We start from the raw sequence: 18813 nt of genomic DNA, 5'->3' as shown, positions 1-18813 counted from the left end.
AATATAAGACATATTTTCAGTTGTTTCACACCTTTTTGTTCAGTATATAATTCCACATGAGTTCATTCATAGTCTTGATGCCTTCAGTGTGAAGCTACAATATTCATAGTTATGAAAATAAAGACAACTCTTTGAATGAGAAGGTGTGTCCAAACGTTTGGTCTGTACTGTATTACATTGTTTTTTAAAACGCATGCCTCCAGGAATATGTTTCACTGAACGTAGAGTCTGCTTCAAGTTGGTTTACATATGGGAGTGATAAAGCCCGCCTGGCTTTGGACATAGAATTTTTTTTTCACTACTTCCTTAAGATTTTCCATATCCGCTGTAAAACATGATCCTCTTTGCTGGAGCAGAGCAGGACACACCTCTGCTGCCTGTTCAGTGAGTGACACGCATGCTTGCCTCTAATCACCAGTGCTACAAGCGGCTCTGATGATGATTACCAACTCTAACCATAGTCATAATCAGCTCATAGATTTATAATTATAATCTCAGCAGGCATATTTCCTCTCCTACATAATCTTCTTCTGCTCGTCTCAATGTGGGATTCATGACTGATTATGTTTAGGCTTGCTTATAGTCATGCGTTTAGGTAATTGTGTGCATTTTCGGCAGCCACTGAAGCAGTATTGTGTTACCAGTGATTGTAATGTTTCAGATTCTGGCTTGCCTCATGCTCAGTGCACTGGTATTTCTCGGGGACAATCTCTTAGATCTGCTAATATGCTCTGTCTGTTGTTTTTCAGGGCTATTCTTGGGTTCCCCTGAAATGAAATCATATGTGTGTTTTTTGACTCCACAGTGACAGTATTCATTAATTAACAATGTTTTTTGTCCATTTATTATATCCACTTTTTAATTTTTGAACGAATTAATATGCTTAAGAGGGTCTAGTCATGGTGTGTCTTTTTTGGGTCTATGTTAAATTTTCCTCACTTTGGTTTAAATGCTGTTCAAAATTCCTGCCTTTGTTATATGTCATCATTTCTGAACATGTTACATTTTTGAGGCAGTAGAGAAAAGTTTCTAAAGCTTGAGAATACCTTGAAAAAGACCCCCGATCCAAATGAATTTTAAAGAAGCTGTTTAGGATGTGGGACAATAGCAAAACAGACTACGGAGATAATGATAGTAAAGGACTTTTCTTTCAGCGCTGCAAAAAGTTAAGTCCCCAAAACGTTCCCTGGAAGGATTTTGTAGGGATGCACAGAGAAATCAGCTGTTGACCAGGGCTGCAGGATGTTAGGAAAACATGTAAAGTAAGCAAATGATGATGATTTACTTACAAATACTTAACTAACACTTAACAAGCACAGACCCCAGATAATAAGTAGTCTTTCCAGTTACTGGAAAAACTGATGACATTCATTATTTCAATTCAATTCAATTCAGTTTTATTTATATAGCGCCAATTCACAACACATGTTGTCTCAAGGCACTTCACAACAGTCAGGTACATACATTCCAATTAATCCTAACCATTGAACAGTGCAGTCGTAGTTAACTTTTTATTCAAATTGGATAAAACGTTTTTCTATCTAAGGAAACCCAGCAGATTGCTTCCAGTCAGTGACTTGCAGCATTCACTCCTCCCGGATGAGTATGTAGAGACAGTGGACAGTCACTGGCGTTGACTTTGCAGCAATCCCTCATACTGAGCATGCATGTAGCGACAGTTGAGAGGAAAAACTCCCTTTTAACAGGAAGAAACCTCCAGCAGAACCAGGCTCAGTGTGAGCGGCCATCTGCCACGACCGACTGGGGGTCGGTCGTAACAACATATTTTTTTAAGTTGCATCTCTTTTCTTCTACTGCAGTGAAACCACCTCAGTGTAGTTTCTTCGTGATTTTAGAACATCTTAACGCTCTCCTACAAGCTTTTTTTGCTGCATGGAACAATGAGCATCACCAGATATAAAGAGCCTTAAAGTTAATTACTCGTATAGGTAACTAATATTTACTGTACTCCAAGCCGTTCATTGCAATATTGATATTCTATATAGGGATATCATAATAATTCAAAATTTGTGATATATTGTGCTGCCCTAATGTTGACTGGAATCATCCAATTTTCACCTAGATTGGCCCTGACCAGTGACCGGCCAGTCTCACATAAAAATACTGACTTTTCCAGTCAGTGAACGCAGTATAAGTAAGCGCTACCAGTTCGCACTGACAACAACCCTTGTAAGATGTGAATGCCATTACCGAGAGAAGACTGGAGCTTAGCTGTTAGCAGTACCAGAAAGGTGTTTAAAATGAAGACAGAGGAAGCTCATAGGATGTAAGATGTTAGCTTCCAACCTCTGTCTCTTATGGAACGTGTTGGATTTTAAAATCTTGGCGATGTCAGAGTTTAGGTAACAAGAGCAAACGTGTTAGAAAAAATATTTTGAAAGCTGTTTCCTGTTTTATATTTTTAAATAATTAATCTGAACGAGCCAAGGTTGCCATTTGCAGGCCAAAGCTTTACAACAACCAGAGATCCAGATTGTTGTATGCCGGGTGTTAATCTGGTAGATTCTTTTTGTTTACCAATAGATTTTACCTGTATTACTTGCTGATGCTGCTTCCTGCTCTGTCCCTCAGTCTTCAGATGTTATACCCAGGATATAATTTACCTTTGTCAATAACTAAATGATTCAGTTAAGTTATAAGCAAGCATACATCTTGGTTTATTTCAGTGCATACTGACTATATTGTCATATAACAGGCAAAATAACGTGCATTTCTGTCTAACAGCGAGCTCAAATTAGAAAATTATGTTTCTCTAAGGCGGGGGATGGGGGTGCTTGTCGCTAACAGTAACCAAAAGCAGCTGAATGTGATTTCTGTCCAGTTGGGGCTTGTAATATATGTTTAGCAATAATATTTTTTGACCCCTACAGTGCTCTGTGGGGGCAGCCTCCCTGTTGGGGTCGACTCCCAAAAGCTGCTTCTAATTACCCAGTAATAGGAACACAGAGAAATATTTAATATTCATTTGGACCTTAAAGCCAAAGTGCCTTGGTGTTCAGGAATATTTTAGGAGCAGCCTTCATAATTGGACAGGTCTGCAGTTGGTTATTACATGTATGAAATGACATTAGGATCACTTTGTTTAATCTGGGATACAAATCACTTTTGACATTTATTTACAAGACCTTGCATGTGAAACCATTTATTTGTCACACTCAAACTACAGTCAGGTGTTTCTAGTGGGATTTTATGCAATAGACCAACAAAAAGCTGAATGTAATTGTTCAGTGGATGGAAAGATACTTCCACTACTGTTATAAATACAAATCTGAAAAGTGTGGCATGCATTTTGTATTCATCCCCCTTCAATTTGATACCTCTAAATAAAACCAAGTGTACCAGTTGCATTGAGAAGTCACTTAATTAATAAAGTCCATATGAGTGTAAGTTGTATAAATACAGCTCAGGTCAGGAATTAAAAAAATTAAATATCCTAGGCTTTTAACATCTAACTGCACAAAATCAGAGGAGAGAAGAGGCTCACTGTAACTTTGGAGGAGCTGCAGAGATTCATAGCTCAGGTGTGAGAATTTGATGATATGGCCACTGTTGGGTTTGCAATTTACAAGATTAGATGGGACCAAAATGTACTTTTTTAACCTTAAGTGCAAAACATCATGTGTGGCAGAGAACTGATCAGCACCCTGACTACACCTTCCCCTCAGGGCAACATGGTGGTAGCATGAACATTCTGCCGGGAAACTTTTCTTTAACTGGGACAGGGAAGCTGTCACAGTTGTTAGGAAGATGGATTCAGCTTAATGCCAAGTAGGGGTTCAATCAATCGGCCCCGATTTCCTTAATTTTGGGTGATCGGCAAACCAATCTTATCCACCGTTCTTATCTACCTCTGCAAAGGTCTGAAAATCAGCCACTGTCTCCTTTTGGTCAGTCGTGAGAAAGGGCTAACTGACAGACCCGTCTACCAGATTATGTCTGCATGTGCGCTGTTAACGATAATCACCCCACTGTTGGCAACATCAGATTGTAACATTGTAGGTATAATGTGACCTTAGAACACCTGACAGTGTCAGTTCTTAAAAAAAACCGGCATCAGCTATAATCGGAAATGGCGGATCAGGCTTTTTAAAGATCACGATCGGCCAAAAAACTGCAATCGGTACACCCCTAATACCCAGCAATCCTGCAAAAAAAAGCCCATAGAGACTTCAAAAGACTGTGGTGGAGGTCCACCTTCCTGCAGAACAACAGCCCTAAACATACACCCAAAGCTACAATAGAAGGGCTTAGATAAAATCCCATCTATAAGTTAGAATGTCTTAGTCAAAGTCAAGACCTAAATTGAATTGAGAATGTGTGGCGTGATTATAAAATTGCTGCTCATAGATGTTGTGCCTTCAGTGTGACCAAGCCTGAGTTATTTTGCAAGGAGTGCAAAAACACTTTGATCTGGCAGAGACGTTCCCCAAAAGACTTGGAGCTGTGATTGAAGTGGAAGGTTGCTCTGCAAAATACTGACTCAGGGGGTTGAATACAAATGCACGGCAAATTAGGTGCCATATTTTTTATTTGTAAAAGATGTGTTTTTAAGTCTGTTTTTGTCCTTCAACTTCACAATTACGCACTACTTTATTTTGGTTTATCACATAAAATCCCAATGAAATACATTGAAGTTTGTGGTTGTAATGTCTCTGTGACTGTATCAGAAGGTGTGTAAAATGGTTGTGGGAAGTCCAGTAAAAATGGCAGCTTAGAACCTTTTATGTCTCTTGAAATAAACTACATGAAATGTTGCTTTTCTGAATATGCTTTTGAAGACTCACAGGAGCAACTGGCTGTTGTTCCTTTCCTACTTGTCAGCATTTCACAAGGCCGGGCGTCAGAATGAAGCTGTGAAAGTCCTGGAGCAGCTTACCCACAATGCAGTGGTGGAGAACAGGTTCAATGATGCAGGCTACTATTACTGGATGCTGTCTATGCAGTGTTTGGACATCGGCAGAGGTGAGGGACATCATCACTGAAGGCTAAAAGAAACAGAACTGCTTTTTTTGATGTGAAGCTTCACCTGCTTATAATTTCATTTATCTGAACCAGAATGCGAAGAACAGAGGAAAGAAATGCTGGAGAAGTTTGAGCGTTTTCAGCATCTTGCTGAGCTTTATTACGTCTATCGCTCCATTCAGCGTTACACGGTGAGGCTCTAATGCTTTATACGTTTTAATTCTGCTTAAGTCAAAGCCACAAAGACTAGGAAGGGTGGACCAAGTGACGTGCTGTTAGATTTAAACTGCTTAGCCCCAGAAATGGTAGCTACAGTGTGGTTAGAGGTCTATTTTTGTTCACATATATGTGACTTACAATTTCACACACACATAGAATAGGTCTGGCTTTGCACTTTTATGTCAATCCACAGAATGATTCAGCTTTAAATGGAAATTAAGATAAGCACAGAGTGTGTCAGGTGAAGTGAACAAAAGAGAATATAGAAGGCATTAAGTTAAGGTTACAGTTCACTAAAGGGAAATATCCCACCCATTATTAGACTCCTAAACCCCACTGACCCCTGTCGCCAGGATAACAAGCTCCTTTATAGAACAACATGACAACCTCATCAGTGGTCCTCTCCTGCCCCCCAGGCCTTACTTGCCTCAAGACAACACAATTCCTGCTTATGAGCGCTGTGTGTGTGACCTGGCCTGTGTCAGTGTGCTCAGTTTGTTGTTTCAGCGCTTTCTTTCTGTCTCTCCGCTGTGGTCACACCCTCGCATCAACAGAGGCATCTCTGTGATCCAGACCAGAGCAGGAAAACCTCTATTTATCACGTTAACTCTCCCAGACAGGCGCAATAGATGTAAACTATCAACTCTGGGGATGAAATGCTTTTAGCGACGGCTTTAGAAAATTTGTCTTTGCCTTTCAAAGCACTCCGAGGACGGATAAGGCGCAGCAACGGGTTAGACTGCTTTAGACCAGGTTGAAAGATTATAGAAATAAGAGTGGGAGTAAAAGAAATTGAGCTTTTAAAATTTTTATCAGGTACTGAGGCTATTTTTAATCCATACCACCACCACCATTTCTCATTTCGAATTATTTTTTTTTTATCTATAGGATGAACCATTCAGTTCCCACATGCCAGAGACGCTCTTCAACATATGCAGGTTCCTACTGAACAACCTCACCAAGGATGTACCACCAGGAATTTCAAAAGTGTATCCTTAGATTTTACACAACAAGATGTTACAGTATGGTGGACTTTACCTCTTTCCCACAACAAAACACTCTGACATCAACACTGGCAACAGCAGCAACGACAGCAAAGCAGGAGAAAAGAGATAAAAGTTGGGAGAGAGCGGAAGTGTTGGCGCCACAGCAGAGACCACACCGCTGCTGAGGGAAAGAAAAGCGCTGATGATGGGGGAGGTGGCGATGCCAGCAAGGGGCACATTTTTGGTTTTCTAAACAAGGGCTATGATTACTGAACTCTGTGCACACTTTTCTTACATAAACTCAATAATAAGTTTTAATTCGAACAAAAATATTCCACCACACTAAGAAGAGGAAATCCACCGCAGCCGGCATCCTCTGTGGCCGAGCGGAACTGCTCCAACAACTTTGAAGTGAGATTTATGAACTTAGCGGGAAGGTGTTGGACGTTGTGTGAACTGTTAGACACAATGTTGCAAATAACTGCCAACCCCGAGCTAAACACATTACACAATAGAAGGAAGTTTGTTTATCAGGAGTAGCAGAGCTGGGTGTGTAGGAGGAGCTGGAGAATGGTGTTATAAGAGAAAAGGACCAACATAGAGCGGTTGCAGCTGCAGCTCATTGACCTGTGCTTTCCACTCACAGAGCTGCTCTCCACAATCTGTTTTTATATAATTATTAATCAGTAACAGTTCTGTTGAGACTCTCTGCATAATCTGGTTGATGTGGTAAAAGATGTCCTGAAATACATTTTATAAAGGATGCACCTAGAATTGGACTGGTCAGTTGATTTTTACACTTGACGGACTATGATCAATGATCGGGAGGTCGGTTACTAAAGCTTCGCAAAATTAATCAGACAAAGTCTACAAAGTCTGATCGGTTTATCTCTATATGTAGTAGCACAGAACCTTAACCTGACTCTTAGCAACACCTTGTTTGCACTGGCCAAGCAGAGTCGCAAGTTGGGAGCGTATAAGTTGGCCCGGTATGCCTACGAGAAGCTCCAGGAGCTGCACATTCCCTCACGCTTCCTGGAGTCCATAGAGCTGGGCAGCCTCACCATTCGCTCCAAGCCCTTCCATGACAGTGAGGTTTGTTGAAGATTTAAGTTTACTCTGTACTGATTCTGAAACATCCAAGGCCATCCCTATCTTGTTTTCAGTTAGTTACACTTTCTGTGTTTCCTGCAGGACCTTATTGAGGACATGATGTGCTACCGGTGCTCCACAAACAACCCTCTTCTGAACAACCAGGGCAGCGTGTGCATCAACTGCAGGCAGTCTTTCATCTACTCAGCGTCATCATATGGTCAGTGACTCAAACATGCTGTGTGTAACAATAATGTGAGTGATCTATTTTTATTTCATTGCTTTTAAAGGTTTTGCATGTGTTTTTTGACACAGAGGTGCTGCCTCTGGTGCAGTTCTACCTGGAGGAGGGTATCAGTGATGAAGAAGCTCTGTCCCTCATCGACCTGGAAGTTCCTCACACAGATGAGGGTAATGCACGAGGCCACAATATGGTCGGTAATGGTATCCTTTGATCTTCAGCTTATTATCATATCTGCACACAAAGTGACAGACTGTTCACTTGATGTACATGAATTATTAAGTGCTGATGCCCTTACAAACAGCACACCTCCTCTAATTGAAGCATGTGGCTCTCCTCTGTCTTGTGACAGTCCTGAGAAGCTGTTTAGTCTGCACTGGCCTTGATTTTGTGCTTGTGGGTAAGCTGTCAGAACTAAGTCATCTTAGCTTTGCGCTAATAGGGTTAGTAAGGCTCTCCTGTCTCATCTTAATGACACTAACTCTCCGAGAGCCATAGCCACAGCCCTGCTGCGGGGATTAACCTGCATTAGCCAGCAGACTCTCAAGGGCACCAAGGTGTGTTGTGTTCCTCCGAGGCCATGAAGTGACTGACAGGCACAACTTAAACCCATTGTCAGGTGTCAATTTATCAGGGGCTCTCCTGTTTCACAGGCATCATTGTAGAAAACATTTGTAATGGTTATTTCCTCTTAATTGATGCAAAACAGACATGCAGGCTTTGAGGATAGATGGCGGTTTGGATTATACAGAAGAAGATCCATTTACAGCCAAAATGAGCTTTGAGGTAAGAAAAGAAAGGACAGAATAGACGAGGTGATTAATATTCTGCCAGCTGGGTGAGCCAGCTGGAGACGATGAAAAGACAGAGTCCATATGAGGATGTGTTTGTGTTCATCCGTGTGTCCAAACAGCAAGGGGGCTCCACCTTTGTCCCCGTCAAGGTGAGTTGTTCGGTGCTGCGTTCCATGAGCAGAAGGGACGTGCTGATCAAACGCTGGCCCAAGCCCCTTAAATGGGAATACTTCCGCTCCCTGCTGCCGGATGTGAGCATCACCATGTGCCCCAGTTGCTTCAAGGTACTGCATTTACATACTTGGTGCTGTAGCTTTCACTGTTTTTAAGTGGCTGAAACAGATTTCCAATCTAGTTTGAGATCTGAACTGCCCATTCAGCGTTAAACCAATTCTGATTTTGACCGATTCCAATAGTTTTAATTCCTAGGATGGTAACACATGCACTAGGAAAAAAATGTGTTGCTGCTTCTTGAGGATGTAGTAGTTTTGAATTCCGCTGATTATCCCTATTTATGCATTAAACCATGTCTCTAACCTTAACCTGACTTTTATTCAACTCAAAGAAGTGCATCAAAGTACAAACTGGTTGATGTGTTTATAGACTAATTATGGTGGGAGTTCTCAGTTTTGATCATTAATAATTGATAGGAATAAAATCAGGTTTTTCAGTAGTTGACTTGCGAATCCACCAGAATTGGCGCATTTCAAACACTGGATGACTGATTGCTGCAACTCTACATTATACATTATACCTTATTATACCTCTGTCTTCTTCTTTCTTGCAGGTTTTCTAATTTTCTCCCACTGTATTTTCTTGTAGATGTTTCACAGTGAAGACTATGAGCTCCTGGTGCTACAGCACAGCTGCTGTCCTTACTGCCGCCGGCCTATTGACGAACCAAACTGATCAACCCTACACCAGAGCAGCACAGCATTTATTAAACATTTCACTTGCTGCAGTAATTCTTCTTATAACACATACCTTGTTAGTTGATGCTAAGATCTAATACCATCATAATGGCCGGCATTTTAAAACAGTAATTCAACAGTTGGGGACTTAAAATGCCCTTAACACCTGCAGGCTCTATATGCTAGGTCTTACATTTTATGTATTTGTCTTAAATTTGTTCATACATTTGCTTCTTTCATCTATCCTTTTCTTCCTAAATTGTAGTTTTGACTAGTATTAGGTTGCTGTAGCAAAACTACAAGGCTCATGATGCAAAGCAGCTAACTGTCCTGCCAGAAGTGATTCATGGTAGGACATTCAGCCGACTGTAAACTTGCAAGAGTCCTGCTCCTAAAACCGGCTTATTGTTTGTTCACAACCTAATTGTTACCATATCCAGCAGCAATTCCTGTGTCCTTGGGGAGTCTCTATTTAATTCCAGTAGTTGACTAAAATGGGTCATCAATTACTGTCATGAAGCATTTTGCCTACTGTGATGTAAGGCAGTGAGGTTAGGTAACCTAAGTGTAAAAGCAAAGGATTCAAATGTCGAACCAAGAAAACACAAGTGGAGAACGTTAGCATAAGTTTTTAACTTAGTTAAACTTAGTAAATTATTTTTGTAATCAATAGGGGTCTTTAAATTAAACAAGAAATATCTTCAGAGGGTCTTTAAAAAGTCTTAAATATAACTGATGAACTTGCTAAAATTCTGGGTGAAAATTTCCAAGTCTCAAGCTTAAAAAAACCCCCACAAAGATTCCCTGAAGATGGGGTTTTCCCAACAGCAATCTTAAAATCTAATATGGCCGCCTTTTATATAAACCCTGATGAGGTGTGACAGTTTAAAAAAACAAATAATTTTCGCAACAACTAATTCATTTTCTAAATTTTTCACAAACACACAGTACCTCCTTCAATGAACACGTTTCTACAGTGTTTGAAGGTACAAAATGCAGCGAGAAACATTGGTATTAGCTTGTCTTGCTTATAGTAATAGTAACTAGCTTGTTGACTAAGTGCATAAACGCCGATATATATAAACTTGGAGCTAGAACACGGTTGAGTCTGATGTTATTCCCAGATCCAACGTAAGTGTTCAGGGGTCAATGAAACCCAACATTAGTAGCCACAAGCACCTGTTCTGATTCAATTTGTAGGTAAATCAGAAGATGATGTCATCTTTGTGGTGTACCTGTAGTTTTCTGTGAGGATATTACTGAACTGTGTAAAGTTGTTCAGACTTTCAGAAGCTGAAGAAATACCTGTTATGTTTGAGGATAATCTGGTGTGAAAACATAAAAACTTTGTAAATAGTGTAAAATATATTAAAAAACAAATACATTTGGAAAAAATATCACTATTTTGATGTTTGATGTTTTTATGGATGTTATTACACAAAGATTGTTGCATTTTCTAAGCTGGTGTATAGTTTGGATCATGTATAATAAAATATGCAGCCTTTCACATGACTGTGGTGTTATCCATTTTACAGGAAAAATGAGTGATTTTAACTTCTTTCTCTTTCTGTTTGAACTTTGGGATTTGTGTTTGTGTAAGAGCTGTTATGAGCAGTATAACCCACTGATTCTGATTACACTCAACACTATAAGTGGAGCTCTCCGCCTTGCAGTGGTTAAGGATTAAGCTTTTTACAGATTCAAATAAGTTGGATTGCTGCAAAAATTTCATTTGCAGTCCGTCCACTTTGTACAGCTGAAATCACAAACCGTTCCTCCGCCTCCCTTCCCACTCGGTCCTCTTGGCTAATTGTCATGCAGCGCTGATGCACATGACAGTAATTAATGGGTTTATTTAAGCATGGTTCTAACTTCTCACTGAAAAAATGCTTCACATCTTTTTTGTGCTGTGTATTTTTAGAGCTTTCTCCTGTGATGCCTTGTGTATCTGTGTGTTTGTTAATGTGTGCAAGGACTCTCAGAGTATGTCTTAATTCCATCTCTCCTAACACCTCACTTCATCCCTCGTCCCTAATCCGGCCAGACTATTAAAAGGTGGTGCACCTCCTCAGGGGGGTGCAGAGAACATCTTACTTCCTCAGGATCCAGCCGTCCATCCTTATTTTCGTCCTAATTTCCACCTCCGCTGCACAACAAGACATCTCAGCTGTACTTTGCTCTGAGAGGCACAGGCTCTTTCGCCAGGTCTCTCAAAACAGAAAAGACATCATCAACAGCCACAGCCATGAATGGCACAGAAGGGCCCAACTTTTATGTCCCCATGTCTAATAGGACTGGGTTGGTGCGCAGCCCATTTGAGCACCCTCAGTACTACCTAGCTGAGCCATGGAAGTACTCTCTTCTGGCTGCATACATGCTGTTCCTCATCATCACGGCCTTCCCCATTAACTTCCTCACCCTGCATGTCACTGTCAAGCACAAAAAGCTGAGAACCCCGCTGAACTACATCCTGCTCAACCTGGCGGTGGCTGACCTCTTTATGATAGTTGGAGGGTTCACAGTGACCCTGTACACGGCTCTGCACGGATACTTCATCCTAGGTATCACCGGCTGCAACATTGAGGGATTCTTTGCCACCTTAGGAGGTGAGAAACTATCCATGTATATTTGGCTCAAAATACTTTTACTATGTACTGCATTTCAAGCCTATACAACAGCAACTATGTGTGAGGTGTTTTAAATTGTCTTGCTTTTTGTCTCAGGGGAGATTGCCCTGTGGTCTCTTGTAGTTTTGGCAGTTGAGCGTTACTTTGTGGTCTGTAAGCCAATGACCAACTTCCGCTTTGAGGAAAAACACGCCATCGCTGGCCTGGCGTTCTCTTGGGTCATGGCTCTGACCTGTGCTGCTCCACCTCTGTTAGGATGGTCCCGGTACTGTATCCCACCATGTCTATGCAGCTGTAAAACTGCAGAAATATTCTGTTTTTGTTGTTTGAGTTTATGTTAATGCACACATGCAGCATCTAATAACTGTGGTGTTGTTTCTGGATGCAGGTACATCCCGGAGGGCATGCAGTGTTCCTGTGGGATTGACTACTACACTCCCAAGCCGGAGATCAAGAACACCTCATTCGTCATCTATATGTTCGTCCTCCACTTCAGCATCCCTCTCTTCATCATTTTCTTCTGCTACAGTCGCCTGCTCTGCACTGTGCGAGCGGTAAGAATATCACCAACCATGCTGTGTTTAACAAAAAAAGGATATGATAGATTGTTTATCAGGATAAAGATTTTTCCCCTCCATCTGAAGGAGGGCAGAGCGTCATGGAGTCTCAGGAGATGTGAGGGGATTTAAAAGCTCAAGGACGCTTCAGGAGGGCAGATCGTTGCCAACATGGCAGCTTGCGCTGAGGTTCTCAAGCTAAAGGGCAGTCAGCCTCCACACTGCCATCATGCCCTTGATAATAATAGTAAAAGTTTAATTATGTATTGGGAATACATAATTAGGAAAACTTTCTCTATGATCATGTTTTTTTGTGGTAAAAGTGCATAATCTTCTAATAGCAGAATGATTTGTAATTCCAGTTTTGGCTTGCACTTCTTCTTAAATGGGACATATCATGCAAAATCCACTTTTTTAGTCCTTAAATACATTTTGTTGTGTACGTGGGAGTCTGTAGGAGTGCAGAAAAGTTTAATTTAGTCTCTCCAGATGCTGCGTAGATACCTTTATATTCTGTTTGGGTCATATTTTTCAATCTGTTCCGTTTTCTATTACGTTTTTGTTTAACTATTACGTCACAGTATTTGCTGCAGAACAGCTAAACAAGGTCCTGGACTTCCGGCTGACCAATTCGCGTATTATTTCTAGCTGTGATTTTGTAGTCTGAGCTCAAGTTTGCCGAAGCTGAAAGACTATACGTTTGGTTTGGTTGTATTAACTCACACAATGCATTACACTGCCCCCAGCATCAGAACCTCTTCAAAGTAAATTTTATTTTTCATGGAAATGTTCAAACATCAGTGGGGAAATTCTTATTCCCCCAAGAACGAGTTCTTCAGTAACCTCCGCCCGCTTCTGCAGTAATTCAGTAGTCGACCTTCTTAAATAGGGAAAGTAGAGGTTATGTTTTTGCAAATACTTTCCTACTAATATCGACGAGTTGTTAATTTTGATCCAGATACAAAAATGTAGAACCTCTTCTGAAGAGGGATGCAACATATCATTACTTGTCATATCCTGAGGTTCTCAATTTTACAGTTCTAAAAAAACAACACTTTGTGTTTACTTTTAAAAAATGCCATGAATTGACAAAATTAGATGTTTACTGCATGCAAATTTTATTGTGTTCCAATAATTAATTTTAAATCCTTTTTCGACCAATACCAATCATCTGTATTGTACACCCTTATATGGTAAAAGGGGTGCAATTTGTATTCTAGATTAGAACCAAACAAAATCTCTCGTCAATAAATCTAAGAAATGTTTCAATTAATTTTCCTAACTGATGAAAATTATGGTAATATTGAATTACAAACTCTGCAAAACAGGCTGCCTACAGAAATTTGTTTGTCTCCTTTGGTTATTTTCAGAAGTTTCTGAGAAAAATTCATATGATAGTGCTACCATTTCCAAAGAAATAGCAGCATTGCCTAATGTACAGTTAGACTGTGCAGAGAAACCACTTCTGCCATTGTTCTGTCTTGATATATTCACTTATTTCTGATGAGAAACGGTGGCGTTTATTGAAGGTGGTTGGTGCCCTGCCACAGACAGGACTGGGGTTGTGACCTTTTCCTTTCAGAAACTTAATATTATCCATTTGAAACCCAGTTTAGATGTGTTTAGGATCACTGTCCTGTTGGAAGACCCAGTTGTGTCCAAATGTCCACTATCTAGCTGTTGATTTGAGGTGAAGTAAAAGAAAAAGTTAAGGTGCTCCTTTATTTTCCTTCCCTTTCATGTAATGCACTAGTACCACTACCAATGAAAAAGAACCTCAGCATGATGCTGCCACCGCCATGCTTCACAGTGTGTGCAATGTTTTTATGTATGAAAGCCTCATTTTGACTCCTCCAAACATTCTTCTTCACATTAAGACAATGGTCTGGTCTGTCCATAGAACCTTTCTCCATGGCTTGTTCCCATGCACAGCTGCAGATTTCAGTTGAGTTTGAAAGTGTCCCTTTTGGAGCAGGGTCTCAGACCATGTTGATGGTTACGTCTCTTCACTGTGGAGAGTAACACTGCTCTTGAAAAATCTATTTTCACATTCATACCCATGATGAGCGCATGCAAACGTCTGACTGGAAACTGTATAAAATGTTGGACTAACAATGACAAAAATCTGAAATAAAATAGACAGTACATCCCTTACTTGTTTTATGTGTGAAGTACTGCTTTGTGTTGAAGGTTTGTGTGTTTGTGTTCAGGCTGCAGCTCAGCAGCAGGAGTCTGAAACCACCCAGAGAGCAGAGAAGGAGGTCACGCGCATGGTCATAGTCATGGTGATCTCCTTCCTGGTGTGCTGGGTGCCCTACGCCACTGTAGCTTGGTACATCTTTGCAAATCAGGGAACTCAGTTTGGACCGGTATTCATGACGGTGCCAGCCTTCTTCGCCAAGAGTGCAGCTCTGTACAATCCAGTCATCTACATTCTGCTAAACAGACAGGTATGTCTGAAATGTATTTGTGGGTTTCTTATATATTTTTTATCATAAGGTTTTATTTTTTAACATAAGGTTTAATGGAAGTTTAACGAAACGTAGCTACTTCATATTTTCTTGTTCTATTTTTGTAGCAGGGATGTTGGATTCCACCTTTGTAATGGTACATTTTACATAAATGTGTAACTTTCAGCTGTACAGTTAAAGTAAAACTAAATGTTATCAGGGAAAAAAATATAAAACTTAAAATGCCACAATAATGTTGTTGCATAAATATGTACACACTGAAACTATTACTTTTTGAGGCGCGTTTTGATTCAGCATTAGCAATCAGTCCTTTTGAGTTCAGCCCTGCCTTTTTGTAAAGCATACGATAAGAGGAAACACAAACTGGTCAATGAGACTACCAAGAAGCTGAAGGAGGTGCAGGAATTTCTGCCAAGCACCGGTTGTGCTCTAAATGTGAGAATGATCTCTTGTATTTCCCATATTTCTGGACTAAGGAGCAGGATGGCAAGACAGAAGTTTTTTCTTCCAAAGATAGCATCCAGGCTGGGTTAAAATATCCCAGAACCTTGTTGGAGAATGTGGTATAGGCTGATGAAACCAAAGTTGAATGTTTGGGCCACAGTTCCTAAAGGTGTGTTTGGCACATACACAACATTGAGCATCACTTAAAGAACACAAAAACTACAGTAAAACATGCTGGTGGCAGTATCATTCTCTGGGATTGCTTTTCATCAGATGGAGAGACTTTTGTCCTGGTGAATGAAGATAGATTTTCTTTTTCAGCACCACAGTTAGTCCATGGAAACAGTACATTCAGAACTACTGAAGAATGACTTCATGAGTTTTGGAATGGGCTACTTGGAGTAAAGAATTAAATTTGACAGAAAATTTACTTTCAAGATGTCAAGATGCAGCATGCTGGTATATTACTACCGTAGAAGAAAGAATGCTGAATCTGAAGGTTTGTGGGTTTGCACACCAGGTTGTTGCACCTTTTTATTTTTCTGTTTCACAGTTAAATTATTCATGATAAATACCACATTAATGGGGGAAAAAGCTTTGAAATGATTTACCATGGTCTTATTTGTTTTTGTCATAAAACCTGACATTGTAACGGGGGGTGTATACTTTAAGAGCCACTCTAACGCGGGACAACTTTACCTTTTTGTTAAATATATATTTGTGGCAGTTTTCCAGATTTGCAATTGAAGCTTCTGTTACATTTAGTAACAGTTTAAGTAGAATCAGAAAAAAAAAGTACAAAAAAAAGGTTTGAAATGTGTGCAGAAGATTAATGTTGTTTATCTTCTTACCACAAATCTGTCAGATTTATCTTGTAAATTAATGAAAACCTAAACCTCAAATGCATTGCATGATCCAAAAAATGCTCTTTAATTACTTAAACATGGTCTAATAGTGACATGTAAAAATGTGTGTATGCTGGAGTCTTGTTATATCTACATTCATCTAGTAAGGTGAGGTGAACTATTAGCTAAAGTTGGTACTTTGGGTTGTAAAAACGAATACCAGATGCTTTTTTACTGTGGTTAAATTTCAGATGAAGCGTATTTTTGCATTAAAGTGTCAGTAGGTGCGTTAATGAGCCAATGTTTCCTGAATGTGTCTGATTCTGTGGCTTCCAGTTTAGAAACTGCATGATCACCACCGTGTGCTGTGGAAAGAACCCATTTGGCGATGATGAGGCAGCCGCCGCAGTCTCCAAAACCCAGACTTCATCCGTCTCCTCCAGCCAGGTGGCCCCCGCTTGACCCCTCACTCCCTCTTCTATCTGCGCCATCTGTTCCCACTCGCCAAGGGACCCACCACCACCGAGCAGCAATACGTTCCATTGGTCGATTCCTCTGGACTCACCTCTTCAGTTGTCCTCGTTGCAGTTGGCGCTTGTGCTGTTAACTTCAGCGGGACAGACTCAATTAAAGGCCAGCATGTGCACTTTGGAGCCCGTTTACTTACGGAAAGCGTTCAGCTGCTCTCACAGATTGTTAACCCGGCGTCATAAGGTTGCTATCTTGATGCAGATCCAACTGAACACCTTCCAAGCTCCCCTGCTGCCTCCAAAAAACAGGATATAGGTGGAAATCTGATTCAGATTTATGCTCCCACTAATATTTGGATGAATGTCTCTTAGCAAGTTGCATAGAGATTACACTGTTTTTGTAGCTATCAACCAGTTTCTGACATAATCCTAGCTGGATATTTCACCACTTTTCTGACCAGAGATGTTAAACCTCATATAATTGGTTGGATTCCTGGACACAGTTTTTAAGCATATTCCATACTGGGTAGAGGTCATGGCCAGCAGCTTAATGTTAGCCTGCTTTATCCATTCCAAAACCAGTTTTAATGGAAGTTTTGTATCCATTGTGTCCAGGTTTCAACAATGTAGCTATGGATTTACGTTAAGGTTAAAATTATGATCTAGTGGCGCGGCGTTGGTGGTGTAGGGGTTAAGTAGACAACCCACATATAGAGTCTACAGTCCTCAAAAGGGGCTGTCCTGGATCCGAGTCCCGGACCCTGAGACCTTTGCCGAATGTCTTCACCCTCTCTCTGCGCCTATTTCCTGTCTGCCTACTGTCGGAAAAATTGAAAAAAATACAGGCCTCTAGTGCCGCAAAAAAAAAACTATAAAAAAAATAAATTATGATGTAGTCCATCTATATTTTTCAACCCACTGCAATGCGGCAACATCACTGGGAGTAAACCTGACCCACAGCATGATACTTCCACCACTATACTTGGCAGTTGATAGCACCTCTCAGGTTTAAAGCTTCACCTTTACTCCTTCAAACATATTTCCTGTTATTGAGGTCAAACAGCTCAATCTCTGTCTTGTCTGACCATAAAAACATTTCTCTGGAAGGGGTTTGGGTCGTCCATGTGGACATCTGCAAATCTCAGTCAAGCTTGAAGGTCGTACGTTTTGGAGCAGGAGGTTCTTTCTTTGTCGGCATCCCCTTAGCCCATGTTAATAGACATGGATACTGGTGTTCCATCATCTTCAGATTTATTATAGTTTTGAACATTGTTAGTTCCATCCTATTCAATTTCATTTCATGGTTTGGGTTAGAATAATGAAAATTATTCCCAGCTTATTGATCAAAGGGACAGTGATCCCAAACACACACAAAAACTGGTTTTGGAAAGGATACAGCAAGGTAGCAATGGCCCTAAACTTAAATCTGTTGAAAATCTGTGGACTACACATAAAATCCAGGTTGGTGCCAGGGAATCAAACAATTAAAATGAGCCGTACCAATTCTACCAAGAAGAGGGGTCAAATACACAGCCACAATGATGCCAGGACCTTACTGATGGCAGCAAAAAGCATGTGGTTTACTCTGCAACCTTCTAAGGGACATTTCTGTGTCATCATCACCCTAAAAAACACATTACATTAGATGCATAATGAAAAGCCCAAGATTAACATTTATGATATGTGCATATAAACCTCTGACTGGCTCTAATTAACCAGTTTTGAAGTCCTTAGATTAGGCATTGATTTGTTTAATGTTTTAGTGCATCAGATTTTTCTCTCCTCTGGTCATTAAGATAAACCTGGGAGGGTTAGCTTGTTCTTTGTCTCAGCCATGGGTGTAGACAAGTGAAACTGAATGATAGAGTCTGTGTGTTTGGCAGATGTTTATGTTTCTGAATGGATGCCAGAATGTTAGAGTACGTGTCACAAAGAGACATACTATTCTGTTTGTTGTGTAAAGGCTAGGATTTGTGCATTGCAATAAAAACAAAGCTGAATGTCTGCACAACCTTTTCCTGCACTTATTTTTTTTTTTTTTTCATCATGACAACACAACGTTTCCTGAGAACTTCCAGATGCTTTTTTTGTGGGCGGCTGAGTAGAAGGCCAGATTGTAATGGCTGTCAAATGTTGTTAAAATCCTGTAATGAATTCAAGAGCTGCTATGATA

General features: G+C 40.4%; 2 protein-coding genes across 3 annotated transcripts in view; both read left to right on the top strand.

Annotated features, from left to right (window-relative positions):
- The window catches only part of ift122 (intraflagellar transport 122 homolog (Chlamydomonas)), a 31637-nt gene extending 20904 nt beyond the window's left edge, over nt 1–10733 (top strand). The window contains exons 21-29 of one of the 2 annotated variants that reach the window (XM_047375461.1): nt 4843–4983; nt 5077–5174; nt 6091–6191; nt 7118–7283; nt 7383–7500; nt 7596–7724; nt 8231–8307; nt 8435–8599; nt 9138–10733. In XM_047375461.1, the coding sequence (XP_047231417.1) occupies nt 4843–4983; nt 5077–5174; nt 6091–6191; nt 7118–7283; nt 7383–7500; nt 7596–7724; nt 8231–8307; nt 8435–8599; nt 9138–9224 (1082 nt within the window). In that variant the 3' untranslated portion in view covers nt 9225–10733. The remainder of the gene's footprint in view (nt 1–4842; nt 4984–5076; nt 5175–6090; nt 6192–7117; nt 7284–7382; nt 7501–7595; nt 7725–8230; nt 8308–8434; nt 8600–9137) is intronic. The other variant, XM_047375470.1, reaches the window with a different exon arrangement.
- Nucleotides 10734–10851: 118 nt separating this feature from the next.
- LOC124874244 (rhodopsin-like) lies at nt 10852–18651 on the top strand. The gene is made up of 5 exons (XM_047375525.1): nt 10852–11832; nt 11950–12118; nt 12242–12407; nt 14621–14860; nt 16507–18651. Exons 1-5 carry the CDS (start codon nt 11472–11474, stop codon nt 16630–16632), a joined length of 1062 nt encoding a protein of 353 aa, XP_047231481.1. The 5' UTR covers nt 10852–11471; the 3' UTR covers nt 16633–18651.
- The last annotated feature ends 162 nt before the right edge of the window (nt 18652–18813 follow it).

This window comes from Girardinichthys multiradiatus, chromosome 1 (assembly GCF_021462225.1).
Source record: "Girardinichthys multiradiatus isolate DD_20200921_A chromosome 1, DD_fGirMul_XY1, whole genome shotgun sequence".
NCBI lineage: Eukaryota > Metazoa > Chordata > Actinopteri > Cyprinodontiformes > Goodeidae > Girardinichthys > Girardinichthys multiradiatus.
This window is presented reverse-complemented; position numbering and strand designations above follow the sequence as displayed.